This window comes from Heterocephalus glaber, unplaced genomic scaffold, assembly GCF_053883595.1.
Source record: "Heterocephalus glaber isolate CG9 unplaced genomic scaffold, H.glaber_assembly_v1.0 deba00001523, whole genome shotgun sequence".
NCBI classification, from domain to species: Eukaryota; Metazoa; Chordata; class Mammalia; order Rodentia; family Bathyergidae; genus Heterocephalus; species Heterocephalus glaber.
Window position 1 is genome coordinate 33,916,971 of NW_028258327.1, and position 14,057 is coordinate 33,931,027.

The 14,057-nt window shown below is 35.3% G+C and overlaps 1 protein-coding gene across 2 annotated transcripts in view; it reads left to right on the forward strand.

Annotated features, from left to right (window-relative positions):
- The window catches only part of Pacrg (parkin coregulated), a 349,369-nt gene that overhangs the window by 309,995 nt on the left and 25,317 nt on the right, over positions 1–14,057 (forward strand). For both annotated transcript variants that reach the window (XM_087188174.1, XM_004869057.3), the window contains one exon: positions 11,350–11,499. In XM_087188174.1, the coding sequence (XP_087044300.1) occupies positions 11,350–11,499 (150 nt within the window). The remainder of the gene's footprint in view (positions 1–11,349; positions 11,500–14,057) is intronic.

Here is a 14,057-nt window from a genome sequence, read left to right on the forward strand (position 1 = left end):
ATTTTTATAAGAATATTACAAAAATACATTAAAATATTTGCTACGAATAATGTGGTAAAAACATTATTTAGAGACAATATATACTTTAAATGTGATTTTAAAAAAGAAAGGAAATAATAACAAACTAAATATCCATTTTAATTAGTTATAGAAAGAACAACAAAAACGCCAAATGATGACTAAATATTACCTTTAAATCAAAATGTAAAAAACAGAAAATAGCTGTGCAATTGAGAGACTCAAAATCCAAATGTTGATTAATTCCTTTCAATTACAAATAAAATTGATAAATATTTGACGAATGTAAAAAATGAGATAACATCAGAAATGAAAAAGGAAATTCACACAAATCTAACAGACACTGGAAACATCATGACAGGATATGATGACCAATTTTATCCCTAAAACTGAAATTTTAATGAAATTATCACATTTTTGGAAAATACAACATCAAAACTGACACTAGAAAAATAGAAAATAGGTTAAAAACAATCATATAGAAAAAAATTAAATTAGTAATTGCAATTCTCCACATAAATGTACCTCCAGGCTCATATAACTTCTCTGGTTAGTTGTGCCAAAGACTTGAAGAAAAAATTCAAACCTTGTACAAATTTTCTCAGATAATAAAACCAGAGAATATAATTCCAATTCATTTAAAAGCTTACCTTAACCTTGATACCAAAATGCATAGATATTATAATAAGAAAACTTATAAGGCCATTTCATATATGAAAATCTTTGAAAAATCTCTAAACAGTGTTACTAACAAATTGAATTCATTAGTGTGTAAAAATGACGGTACCTCATGATGTAGTTGGTTTTATTTCAGGAATATAAGATTGGGTTAACATTTTAAAATCAGTTGAGGTAATTTACAGCATTAAAGATGGTAAAAGCCATATGATACTCTTTTTTTTTTTTTGGTACCAGGGATTGAACTCAGGTCCTTGTGCTTGCGAGGCAGGCGGCGGAACCACTGAGCTAAATCCCTAGTCCTTGCCATATGATACTCTTAATAAATGGTTTTAAAGCATTTATTAAAATCCAAGATCCATTTGTAATTTTATGTATTTATTTACTTTTACTTGCATTTATTTTATGCTGCATTTATTCCCATGCTATAGTTTTTGTTTCTTTAGTTTCTTCTGGGATAGCTTTTACTTCTGTGCAACCTCCTCTTCTGGTTTAGGGACAGTCTGTTGCTTTTCAGTGAGCATCATCTCAGTGGCACAGGAAGCTCATGTGTGGGTTAAAGCAACCACCAGCTCCATAAGCACAGTGGGACATCTCGGGTGCTTTGTTCAATGACCAGACACTGTACATCTCAGCATTGCTCTGCATTTTGTAAGTATGTGCGGCAAGATTTCAGCCCTCTTTTGGGGCCACTATCTAGTCCCACTGTTTAGCCATAAGCTACTTACAGGAAAAGTCACTTACATTTTTAAAACAAATAAGAACAGAATTCTCTTAATCTGACAAAGAGAATTATATCAATCACAATAAGCTACATCACCTTGTAATACCAATCCCCAAAATCTTAGGGGGTTAAAGCAATAAGTGACTCAAACAATACAGGTCTATTTCTCCTGTGTGGAGCTATCTATTGCCAGTGAGCAGGGAGTTCTGTTTACTGCAGCCACTTAGGGACCCAGCCCGATAGATGATGCTGCTCACAGGCCCAAAGGGAACAGGAACTTGGAGGTCCTTCCCAGGCAGTGAAAAAGCTCCATCATGGAAGTGACACCTTTCACTTCTATCCACTACTTAGTGTCCAGGGCTTGTCCAACCTCAACAAGGCCCTAAAGTTCAAGTTTTTTTTGTGGAAATTACAAATAATATGGCTTAGATCCTCTGGACTCTTTTATGTTCCTCTGAAGAGTGTCAGCTCCTATTCCACAGGCAGCCAACACATTAGACATACACTCCAAGCTGTGTCTTCCTGTGGCAAATAGCAGTGAAGCTCTTCTTGTCTCAAGTTCTCTCATTTTCAGCTGTTGCTCATCATCAGGGCTCTCTGGGGCTTTCTTCACATGTAATTCTTAACAATCAGCTAAAGGGGAGTTTACTGAAGAATTTGAGTTTACACCCTCCCTCACAAAAACCTCCTCCAATTTCCTACCTGCTCTGCCAGCCCAGAGCTCCCCTCTCTGTTGCCCAAGCAAGTTTACTCATCACTTTCTTCTGCCCTGGGCCACACACTTAATACCAAGGCAAAGGCTTTAAATTCACTAACCTCCCCAAATATGCTTCCTCTTTCAAGGGCAGAAAGCCCTCCAGGATCTAGCCACCTTAAATTCTTTGGCATAACATCCAAGGATTCCCACCAACAATCTGACTGCAAATTATGTTTTCAACTTCTATTTCCCTTCCTTCACCCTGTGGTTTAGCCAAGCTGAAATGGTCTATAGAACTTGTCCTTTTCTACTTCATTCTTTGCTTTCTTTCAGAATGTCCATTGTCATATTTCCAAATGCCTGAGCGTTAAGTGACTTTCAAAGCCCAGATCTAATTGTTCTCAGAGCATCTCCAGATTCTCCTCTCTACTTCCTGCCCTAACTCCGGGCCTGGCTTCACCTTGCTTTCCCTTCCCTACAGAACCCTGTAGCTTCCTCTCTCATACCATGTGGAATATAGCTTTACAAAGTATTGTTTACCCTCAGCATCTAATGCACAGTAGATGCATCAAAATATTTGCAAAATCAATTTAATAAAGTACATAACTTCTATCCATACTGAAATTTGCATGGGTGCCAGAATCAAAGGCATAAAGTGGCCATTTGGGTCTGCCACAATATCACATCTTGTATAAAAACTATCATTTAAGGATGCCTAATTTGCAACAACAAATAGGGTATAATGATATAATGCTCTCCATATATTGCAAGCAGTGGTAAGAGTAAATTGCTGTTTATTCATCTAAATTCTGCTGTGATATTCTTTTGTTTATGTGCAGCAACATACATTTCTTCTCAGGCCTACTAGACAGTGACCCTGGCTACTAAAAAAGTACAGAGCAGCCGGGGATTTAGCTCAGTGGTTTTGCTGCCTGCTGCACAAGGACAAGGACCTGAGTTTGATCCCTGGTACCCCAAAAAATAAATAAATAAACAAACAAACAAACAAATAAATAAATAATTTAAAAGTACAGAACTAACACTGACCTACAAATAGAAGGGACATAACACAGTAGCATCATTAGGAGAGCTCTAATGAATGAAGTCACTGAGCTAAAAAGGATAAACATGCATGAGACAGCTAAAGAAACTTCAACAACAACATTTTAAAAAACAAAATATTCTTAAAGAAAGAATCCCCAATGGGAAAACCACTAAATAAAGATAAAATATGAGAATCCCTATCATAATACAAAAAAAGTTTGGAGAATTCTTTTTAATTAGAAAAGAACAAGTACAAGTAAAATGTAATAACCTTCATTTTATAATCTGATCATTTCACTTATGTATCTTGAAATTTCCCAGGTAAATTATTTTAAAAGTGATAATAACTGTAAAAACCATAATGGTTTTTAAGAATATGATTTTTTCTGAAAATATGGAAAAGAGGTATATTAGTATTATTTTGGTTACAAGATACAAAAAAGAAAATTGTCTTAAATTGTCAGTAAAGTGAAAAAAAAAACAATTGTCAGTAAAGTTTGCTTAATAACTGACATATCCGAAAACTATTTTAGGCATGGTTTAATCTGGTAGTTCCATATTGTCATTCTCTGCTCTGTTATATGGAAGGCCATGCCAAAGCCAGCTCCACTCTTAGCCTCAAGATGCTCCACGTAAACTCTGGGACTACATGCTTACCTATTCATACCAATGAGAAAAAACAAGCACCACTGACTGTATTTTCAAAAAAAATAAAAAGACAAAGATTTGCACAATTCTATCATCCCAGCATATGCCCACCTGTTTCAAAGAACTGTGCCCAAGGGGGAGGGACCATAATGACTAGATTACTTTGATCATGTAACCCACAGTGTCACAGGGGAGGCGAAGGAGAAGAGTTGGTTCCCCAAAATAACATGAATTCTATAACAGAAACATCTACTGTATACCACCTATCTGTCTGCTTTCTAACATTTCTCAATTGTCCAGTTATGCATATCCCTGGGTCTAATTCTACCAATTAATTGTAAACAGGAGCGATATGTATTCCTTTTGGACTGGAGCATTTCAAAACCAAATGCACAGTTCTTTACATCTCTCTCTTCTTTATTCTGTGTTGACCACCCATGAAAAATGGTTAATTTGAGATTTAGGGTTAACCTATTGCTGCAACACACTTAGCCTACACTGACCAATTTAAATGTCCAAGTGAAAATCCATAGCTACTAAGGAAAGTGGAATCTGGAATCTGGTAGCTTAAAATATTCATTTTCTGAGGAAGTCACCTCCACCTTGTGAACATTCAGTGAACTGATAGTAAAGACTGCTTCTCACCGTTCCTCTTTGAGAGTTAATATGGCACATTTGAAAGCTACAGACCTGGACCTGTGTCGTAGTGCTAGCCTACAACTTTGTGCAACTTCATTCATCTCACTGAGCTCAAGCAATCAGTTCTCATTTCTAAGATAAGGAAATCAATTCATATATCAGAGAGCTATGGTGCAGAGAAGTGGTATAGAAGTGACCAAGTATGAACAATCACAGACTTGTAGTGTTGTACAGTCTTCCTCTTTGATAGTTACTGGACTTCTGACTTCCTCTCTCCCCACTTCTCACACTTGTTGTTTATTGCCATGCTATCTTTAATTTTCCATCTAAGTGTAGTCATAAAATAACTCCGCAGTAATTTGTGTGCAGAAATAATGCATAAGTGAAGGCACAATGGTAACACTCCAAGGCAGAGGTTAGAAAACATCCTCAGAAGTATTGAATACATACCTGGCCACTTGCCAGAACCAGGAATCCTTCCAGGCCTATAAAGAAGAATCAAAATCAAGTCTAGCCCCATATAAACAGAAGTGACATGAATTGAGATTATAGCTCTGCATGACATGAGAGATGATAGAAGAAAGAACTAATAAATAATATAAATATACAATTATATAAATATAAATAAATATAAATAATAAGGTGCATTTTCAAACTGAATTAAATATGACTGTCCCTTTCTCATTTTCAAATAAATGGTTACCAGTGTTCACTGTCTTAATTTTATAAAATTAGAACAATGTTGCATCAAAATTATTAGGTTATGTCCATGGTTAAATGAGCTAGTACATGTGAAGACTTTAGCAGAGCATGTGGTATATATATGATAATTATCATCATCAGCATTGACTTCATTATCTTCTGCCTTAGTTATAGGAAGACTAAAATGTCATCAATTAAGTATGATACCAGTTATAAAATAAGTATATAAATAAATATAAATGAACATAAAAATCATATACTTTTATTGTCAGTAATCTTTAGAAAGGATACTAGGGTAAAGTGATCTTACACAAACAACAATAAAATTTAAAATTCTTTAGTAAATCTATCAAAACTGTACCTTAGGTGTGTGAAAAATACTATAACGCTCTTCTGAAGAACTTAAAGGCAACAAAAATAGTTGAAGTAATACCATATTTCTATATAAGTGCCACATGCTAAGTGAATTTGCCAGTGGAGCTCCATGTGATATCATTTTTCTAGTGGAAAGGCTAGGTAGTAAAGATGTCTTTTGTCTCCCTAAATTATTCTCTAAATATACTGAAATGTTTATCAAAGGGCCAAGCATATTTTAATTTGATCAAATTGTTTCAAAGTTTGTCTAAAAAAAAATGGGTTTTTTAAAAATCAAGAAATATTGAGAAAAAAATGACAAAGGTCTTGAATTCTAAAATATTAAAATATAAAATTATAATCCTGAAGAATAATGTTTAAAGCAAAAGAGAAATATGTATGTACAAAGCAATTATAATTTTTATCAGGTTTTAAAAAATATTTTTCTATTAGATGACTAAATTCTATAATTATATGCTTATCCTATCTTATATCCAAAATACTTTATTATTGGAACATTCAGATTGTTGCTAGTTATAAATAGTACTAATTTTAACATTTTTCATGTTACTCTTCATGCATTTATGCATAGTTCCATAGACTAAAAGTCCACAAGTGAAACTGTTTGGTTGTTACATGCATTTTATGGTTTTTAAGTATATTTCTTTTCTAACTTTTCTCTGTTAAAGCTGGAATGAGTTACAATTTGGTGTTTATTAGGGTATCTCTTCTCCTAAACTTATTTCTACTCTGAGTGTTAAATTTTAAACAATTTTTTGTTAATATGATATTCAAAATTATGTGATGCTTTATTTTGTTTGATTACCAATTAATTTGAACATTCTGGAATATTGATTGTTAATTTGTATTTATTAATTTGTGTATTATCTGCTTGCATCCTTAGCCGATTTTTAATGGACTGATTCATTTTTTGGATGATGATAGTTATTTGTATAGTAAGGATATTAACAAATAACATGTCAAAATACTTACTGTTTACTTTTTATTTGTGTATTGTTTCTAATTTAAAAATAAAGAATGAGTAGAAGTGTTTCTGTTTTCTGATTCTGCAGTAGCAAATCATATTTAATAGTAGAAAATGTTCTCTCTATGCAATAAATCATAGCAATAATGGATTTTATGCCTGAGAAAGTCATATATGCAGCTTAAACTATCCAGGATGAATAAATTTTACCACTTTGATTTCAAATTAGTTTTCCTTAGTCTTTAACAATTTGTCTGTATCTGGAAGCTCTTTTTTCTTGATTATAGTTGAAGGTGGTAAACATTACAATAGAAATCCAATTTTCTGAATAGGAAGGTTCTATAATTTCAGTAGATTCCTCACATTAGACCCTTTCAAAAGCTTATATCTTGAGTTCAAAGTCTTCACTTAGGTCTTGACAGTAGCTTTCAGGTCCATCAACACAAGAGTAAACACATTTCACCTCTTTCAAGCTACAGAATCATATTCTCTTTATATCTTTTAACATACTTTTCAAAGGAAAAGAATTTTAATTCAAAAAAATCTTTCTTTAATTTCATTGGGACAATAAGAACAAAAAGACTTCCAAATTCTGGCTATATCTTAATTCCCAAAGAATCAAGAAGAAAAATAGAGTAATAGAAGTAGAAATGAGTGGTGTAAAAAATCCCTCTTGGATAAGTTAAGGGGTTTTTATAGTGCATACTCTGACTTTATTTCACAGCCACTGCAGAGATTTTAAAGTTATTACCTGATCATTTAGGAAGATTTAGCATTCCTTTTTTAGATATTAAGAGCAATAGTTGAGGCAGTTTACTTGTGGTCATTGTCAGTCCAGTAACATTCATCACAACCATGTTAATTTAATCAAGGTTGCAATTAAACTATTTCCAGTTCTACTATCGCTATCCTTGCTAAGAAAGATCATTACCCCCCCCCCGAAAATGATCAAGTACCTATACATATGGGCATAAACATTTTTATAATCATTCAGAATTCAATGTTAGTGTTGTTCATATTTACATACATAATTTTTTTATACTTATGTATATTATTTATTCCTTAATCAATATATTCCATATGACAAAACTCTAACATTGAGTCGACAGGCACACTCTAGGCTGTTTTATGCAAGCTTGGCATACACACCCTAGAAGAAAAACATTGATAACCCAACATCCAAGAGCCACTTCAACCACCAAAATCTTTTCTACAATTACCCCATTCAGATACTTATCTCTTCAAAGTTCTCTCATAGGTCCTACTTGTAACCTCCTGGTATCAATATAAAGGCCTCCTTGTAAGCAACAAAATCCACAAATTGGTATGAGAAGTATAAGCACTCATATATGCACTGAATCATCCATTCATTTTAAGATATTAAAAAACACAGTCAATACACCCATGTTATCCTGTTCCCATATTCAGTCCTCCTGCCTACAGTTCCTGAAGCATTTAGCTTGATGTGGTGTTGCATCCTTCCTAAGGAGTGACGTGATAGGGAGGCATGAATTGGAAGAGCAGAAAACTCAAGATCCCAAGTCTCTGATTCTGTCTAGTTGATAAGGCTAGATGGAAACTCAGGGTCCTCAAACTTGGGAAAACTACTAGAGCCTCACCCTTGTTTACACCTGCCTACACACACCTATATACTCCTTATCACTTCTCAATCACCCCAAGAAAGATATATTCACACAATAAAACCAGTTAGAATGTCTTTTTACTCTCTGGGAGTGTGAACCCAAGTCTCTCGGTGGAATTTGATTCACACAAACTGGAGTAGAACCTCTAATGAAAGGACTCCTTTCTCCTAATATGCTGCTCCTTTCCATGGAAACTCTTCATCTAAATATCCGTTCAACACTGGGGTTTGTCCCTGAATTTGGGAGCCTTTCCTATCTCCAGACTGGGCTAGGTCCTCCTGTGATTGCCTGATTAAATATTCTACTCTTCTTAGGAAGGATCATCACAGTGTAAATTATTTAAGATATTAAACTTTTTAGTATCTTCCTCTGTACCATATTACAAACTCCAAGCAAGTGGTGCCTTATCTGACTTATTCATTTCTGTCTTTCTAATTCCTAGGCAGCGACAGGTACATAGTACATTCTCAATAAATCTTTGATGAAGGAGGATTAGTAAATGAGTCTATGTAAAATACTCAGTTTAATTCCTGGCATATAAAGGTGCTCAATATATGTTATCTACTGGTGGTATGAGTCCTGGCACAGATCTGCATAGTCCTAAGCACTTTGAGCCTCACTGATAGACTCTCTGAAAGAATGTCTGCAGCTGTTGTCCTCAGAACAGCATGTCTGAAGGCCCCCAGTTCTTTCATAGTCAACCGAGCTGAGTCTTCCTAAACTAACAAAACAACTTTTAGATTAAGACCAGAAAAAGACATCCTCCGTTCATCAAGGCACGACGCTGCCTGCCCTTCTTTCTCTCTGCCTGCTCCTGCTTCTCTGAAGCTTTGTTCTTAAAGGTCTTATTTCTAGGACTTGTAGACTAAATTATGGCATTCTATTTTTAGTTGTTTGTCAGAAGATATGGTATGTCCTGCAATGTGTCTAAATGCTGTAATAATGAGCCATGATGTTATCGAGTTCTATAGTTATATTTAGGTGAGTTCTCTGAGCTGAGGCTGAGCCATCTGTATTTATTACATATGTGTTTACTTTCAAATCAAATAAGACTGTAGTCTTGACTGAACCAGAAGTCGTGGGGCTACTCTCCAGTCCTTTCATGCCCCAGTCCCTAATTTGTTGTTGGGGGAAGTGAAGAGACCTACAATTTATTTTTTTTAACTTCCTAGTGACTCCACAGGACATAGCTGTGAAACCACTAAATGGTACTTTATATTCTTGGACTTTTAACTAAAGATTTAGTTTAATTCAAACTTACTCAGAATGCGTCCTCTGTGTCTGGCCTCTCTGTCCTTCACTCTGTAGGAAATGAGGTGGGCAGACTGAACAGGTGGGAAGATGATCAGCAGCAATAAGAAAAGGCAGGGTGAGACAGTGGAGAAAATCAGAAAAAGAGGTCTGTTAGAGGACAGGCAAGTACTCTGGAGGAGGAGTCCCAAGGACCAGAAGAAGAGTGCAGGTGGGAATGAGGACCAAGGACCAGTGGACCACAGGTGAGGAGAAGACTCAGGATGGGAAGAGTGCAGGTGAGGATGAGGACCTAAGACTAGAAGAGTCCAGGTTGGGGGTGAGGACCCAAGACTACGGAAGTACTTCTGAGGACAAGGACCCAGAATCAGAAGAGTGCAGGTGAGGATGAGGACCCTGGACCACAGCAGTGAAAGTGAGGATTAGGACTCAGGGCCAGAGGAAAGAAGGTGAGGATGGAGATCCAGACCAGAAAAGAGAATGTGAGGATGAGCACTCAGTATGAGAGGAGCACAGGTGAGGATGACAACTTGGGAGCAGAGAAGTAGAAGTGAGGATTAAGGCCCAAACCAGAAGAGAGAGGGTGAGGATGAAGACCCAGTACCAGATGATGAAAATCAAGAATGTAAGAGTAGAGGTGAGGGTTTAGAGGAGAACACAAATTTAAGGATGCTGCAATGCAGATCCAGATAACTTCACAACAGGATGTATATCAAGGATGAGAAATACATCTTGACACTGAGTGACTTGGTACTGACCAGGTTGCATCATTACTAAATATAAAGAACACAGTAAAGAGAGAAAGTCCATAGAGGAAAATATATCTGTGGAACCCAATTTGATATGCTGGGATGTTCCAGGATGTTGAAAAAGTGAGCTAGAGTTCAAGAACAACACCAGTACTCCCTCATAGGTGTATTGACCCAAACATCTTATCTTTTGATAGTCTAATTCCTTCTGGGATGTGCTTTAATATCATAGGATCATAGGCAATCTTTTTTATTAGAAGGTAGAACATCTTAAAAATGACTTTGTGGAGTTCTGGGGCATCACATTTTATTTATACCCACCTCTGACCTTCTATAATACATGCTTTGGATAGCACTTTTATTTAAATAATTTTAATCTAGTCATTCTAGAAAGTGAATAACAGGTCCCACAACTGAGGAAACCATGGCCAAGAAAGTGTCAGTGAGTTGGCCAGGTTCACATAGCCAATGATTGGTATCTGATTCCTGACTTTTCATATTCCCTACTTGAACAAATGGCACAGCTCTGTCCTGTAGTGTGGGGTCTGCCAGACAATTTACAGTCCCTTGTCCTTTCTCTGCAGTTCAGCTTGTTACTTTGCACTCAGAACAGTTAAGACTATTTTTATCCCTTTGTTCTCTTATAGCTTATTGTTGTTGAATCTTTGTTATCCAACACTTAAAAGTTTGGCTTTTCTTCCCTACTTTCTTGATAGTCTATATATATATAGTTACTTTATGTTCACATTCACTGAGTATATTCTGTGTTGGTAACCAGTCTACTGTTTCTGAACATGTATGCCACAACCAGCCCTTCTTCCCAAATAACAGTTTGTTCCATGGCAAAGGCTCTAAGAATAGCATGGATTATTAGCTGAAAGATATCATTGCATAAAAAGTATATGTTGTCAACCTGCGCAGTGACCATGAAATTCAGTGACATTACGTGATCTTTTATCTTTCATTCACCTTCTGTTCCCTCTCAGACCATCAGCCTCTTCTCTTAGGGGAAAATGAGCTGCATTCTTAGGGTTGGGAAACAGTACAAGACTAAGAATATAAACAGTAGTCAAACAAGATCCTGTTCACAACATTGGGCCTGCAGCACATCATTCAAAGCTGTGGCAATAATGGCCCATTGGCCATCCCACTGGATCTATGAGATATTGTAAAATTCACGGTTGGTCTTTTCTACTCATTCTTTTCCTACTGCCTAGATGCCTTAAACCTCCGAAATCGACAAGTCATCTGTGTGACACTCAAAGTCCTCCAGCATCTGGTTGTGTCGGCAGAGATGGTGGGTGAAGCTTTAGTGCCCTACTATCGTCAGATCCTCCCCATCCTGAACATCTTCAAGAATATGAATGGTAAGTTATCCCAGGAGTCACCATGTCTTTTTAGTCCTAAAAAAGGGAGTGGCTTGAAGTACAGTTAATGAACAACACATTTAGGATTTATCATTGCATATAAACCACAATCCATTTGGAGAGTTAAATAGCTTACTCCTACCTCTTCCCTTGCTACTCCCCTGGGAAACAGTAAAATTAACAATTTCATTTATTACTCACACATACAGCTCCCTCAGCACTGAAGCACTGAAACACTTCCATGAGCTTCCTTTAATTAAATGTAAAGTTGTTTTAATAGTTTTTGAATATATTAGTAGGTTTTGAGTTTGTTCTTTTTCTGAACAGTAATTCTGCCTATATATGTACTGTTAAAATCTCAGTGTTTTTTTGATAAGATAAATTTTTTTAAAGAACCATTAAAATCTGGTGGGAGATTTGGAGTGTTTTAATACAGGTTTTGCTATTTCTTTAAAAAAAAATTTTCTTATTTTGTGGTTTCTAATTACTTATTAATTTGTCAAATTAGTAAATTGTAGTTACTTAGTGAATGGTAAGTACTGATATAAAATACGTATTCAGATCCATGTCTTTTTAAATATTACTCTGTAAACTTTGGAAACATAGTTGAGTCCAGATGAATCTGTTTTACATATAAAGACATTGGCAAGTTTTTGGTAATCTTTTGGCAGACAGTGAATATGCATCTGTTCATTGACAGTATAATTTTCTTGAAATGATGTGAATCTAATTTTCTTTCTTGCTGCTAACTTTGAAGTTCCAAACTTCTTGCATGCTTGGAATAAGTCGACATTTGAAGTTAATTCCTGTCATCCATGTAAATACGTTGGTAATTTAGTGGAATGCTGCATGAAAATTTTGCAACATGATCTGTCCATTGTATATATAAGAAAAAAGTCAAACAAAAAGCTTAGTGTATAACAGCTCCACTCATAAACAGACCCTTTGTTTGAAATCACTAATTTTTTTATTATTACTAAATATCTATGAAGCCTGCTTCAGGCATAAGCTATTCAGGAAATCCTGGAATTCTCAGAAACTCTTTAAAGGTCTTTCAATAGTACAAATCTAATTATGTGTTTGATATTATATGTATATAATAAAAAGGACTTCAAATGGGATTTGGAGAGTACAAGAATGTGTAAAGGAATAATACCCATCCCAAATCATCTGAAGAGGTACAGTTCATGTGGACGGACATTAGGGCAAGATAGGTATCCTTTGAGGGAAGAAAAACTGGGTTTTAGTAATTGTGTCTCTTATTATCCAAAGTTAATGTTTTTGTAATAACATTTATGGAAAATAGCTATTTACATATTCTTTATTCATAATTCATAAGCTTTACAGAAGGATCAAATATCCATGGAGTTATAAGAATGACTCTGCATGTGCACTTGTTTGAATCTGATTAATAAAGGAAATTCTATGTACATCTCTTACATTTAGATTCTTGTTAACTGAAGGAGTTGGAGATTAGAGACACAGATATAGACAAGTGGGGATGAGAGAGAGACAAAAGACAAAGGATAAAGTTATTAAAGAAACAGAAGAATCGAGGAACAGCCACCCCCCAAACATATCAGTTAACATTTTTGAAGTATGTGATTCACAACTATTTCCTCAATAATTTTCACAGAAACCTACAACGTATGTACTATTACAATTTCCATTGTTTTGTTATAAAAGTTGCCTCTTTGTAGGGTTTCTTCCATGTGAGCATTTGCCTCTCTAGTTGAACATGGTAGAAAGTGAACTTCTTCTCCCCTGCTCAAGCACCAGAGGCAGGTAGCTACTATTACAGTGTATTCACACTCTTGTCCAGAGTAAAATCTGGAACTTTAATGTAGACATCATTTTGTATCCTTGTACACAAGAAGAAAATCGGTGATTCTCAAAAGATAATTAGAATCTCCCCTAGAAGTAGAAGGAAGGATTGATACAGCTGCCACAAGGACAGATACATCTCTTTGAGAGGTCTTCAGTATCACACAGAGCTATTGGTTTCTAGCGCTTCTTCATTGTGGTTCTTTTTTGAACTCTGAACTCACAAATGTTCATGTGTTAACAAGGGAAGTGGTTGGCTTTAGGAATATATCCCTACTAAGAGTTTATCTCTTTGGGGATCTTATAGTTTATTTTGTGGTCCTTAACTGGTCCAAGACACCAATGTCTGTTGGAACTTTTCTTAATGCATGCTTCAGAAATTCTATGAACTGTTTTTCTGCCAAATATTTTTCTGATATTTGAGAAGAAATATTAGCTTCAGTTTCATTTTCTTCTTATCTTAGAAACCTGTCACTACCCTGCCACAATGCATTTGCTACATTTTCAGGGTCCTATTACAAAATTGGAGCATTCTAGCAATGAAAACTTAAAACTCTTCTTCCAAAGTGGCTATGTTATCCTAGATCCAGTTCTGCCAGAAGAAGTTTATCACAGAATTTCCAATTATAGTAATATTTTTACTAGAAAAATGAGTTAGAGTTAATAGTATTTTAATAAATCCTACTTTACGATTATAGATATTTTATCCATATTCTCAGACCATAATACTTATA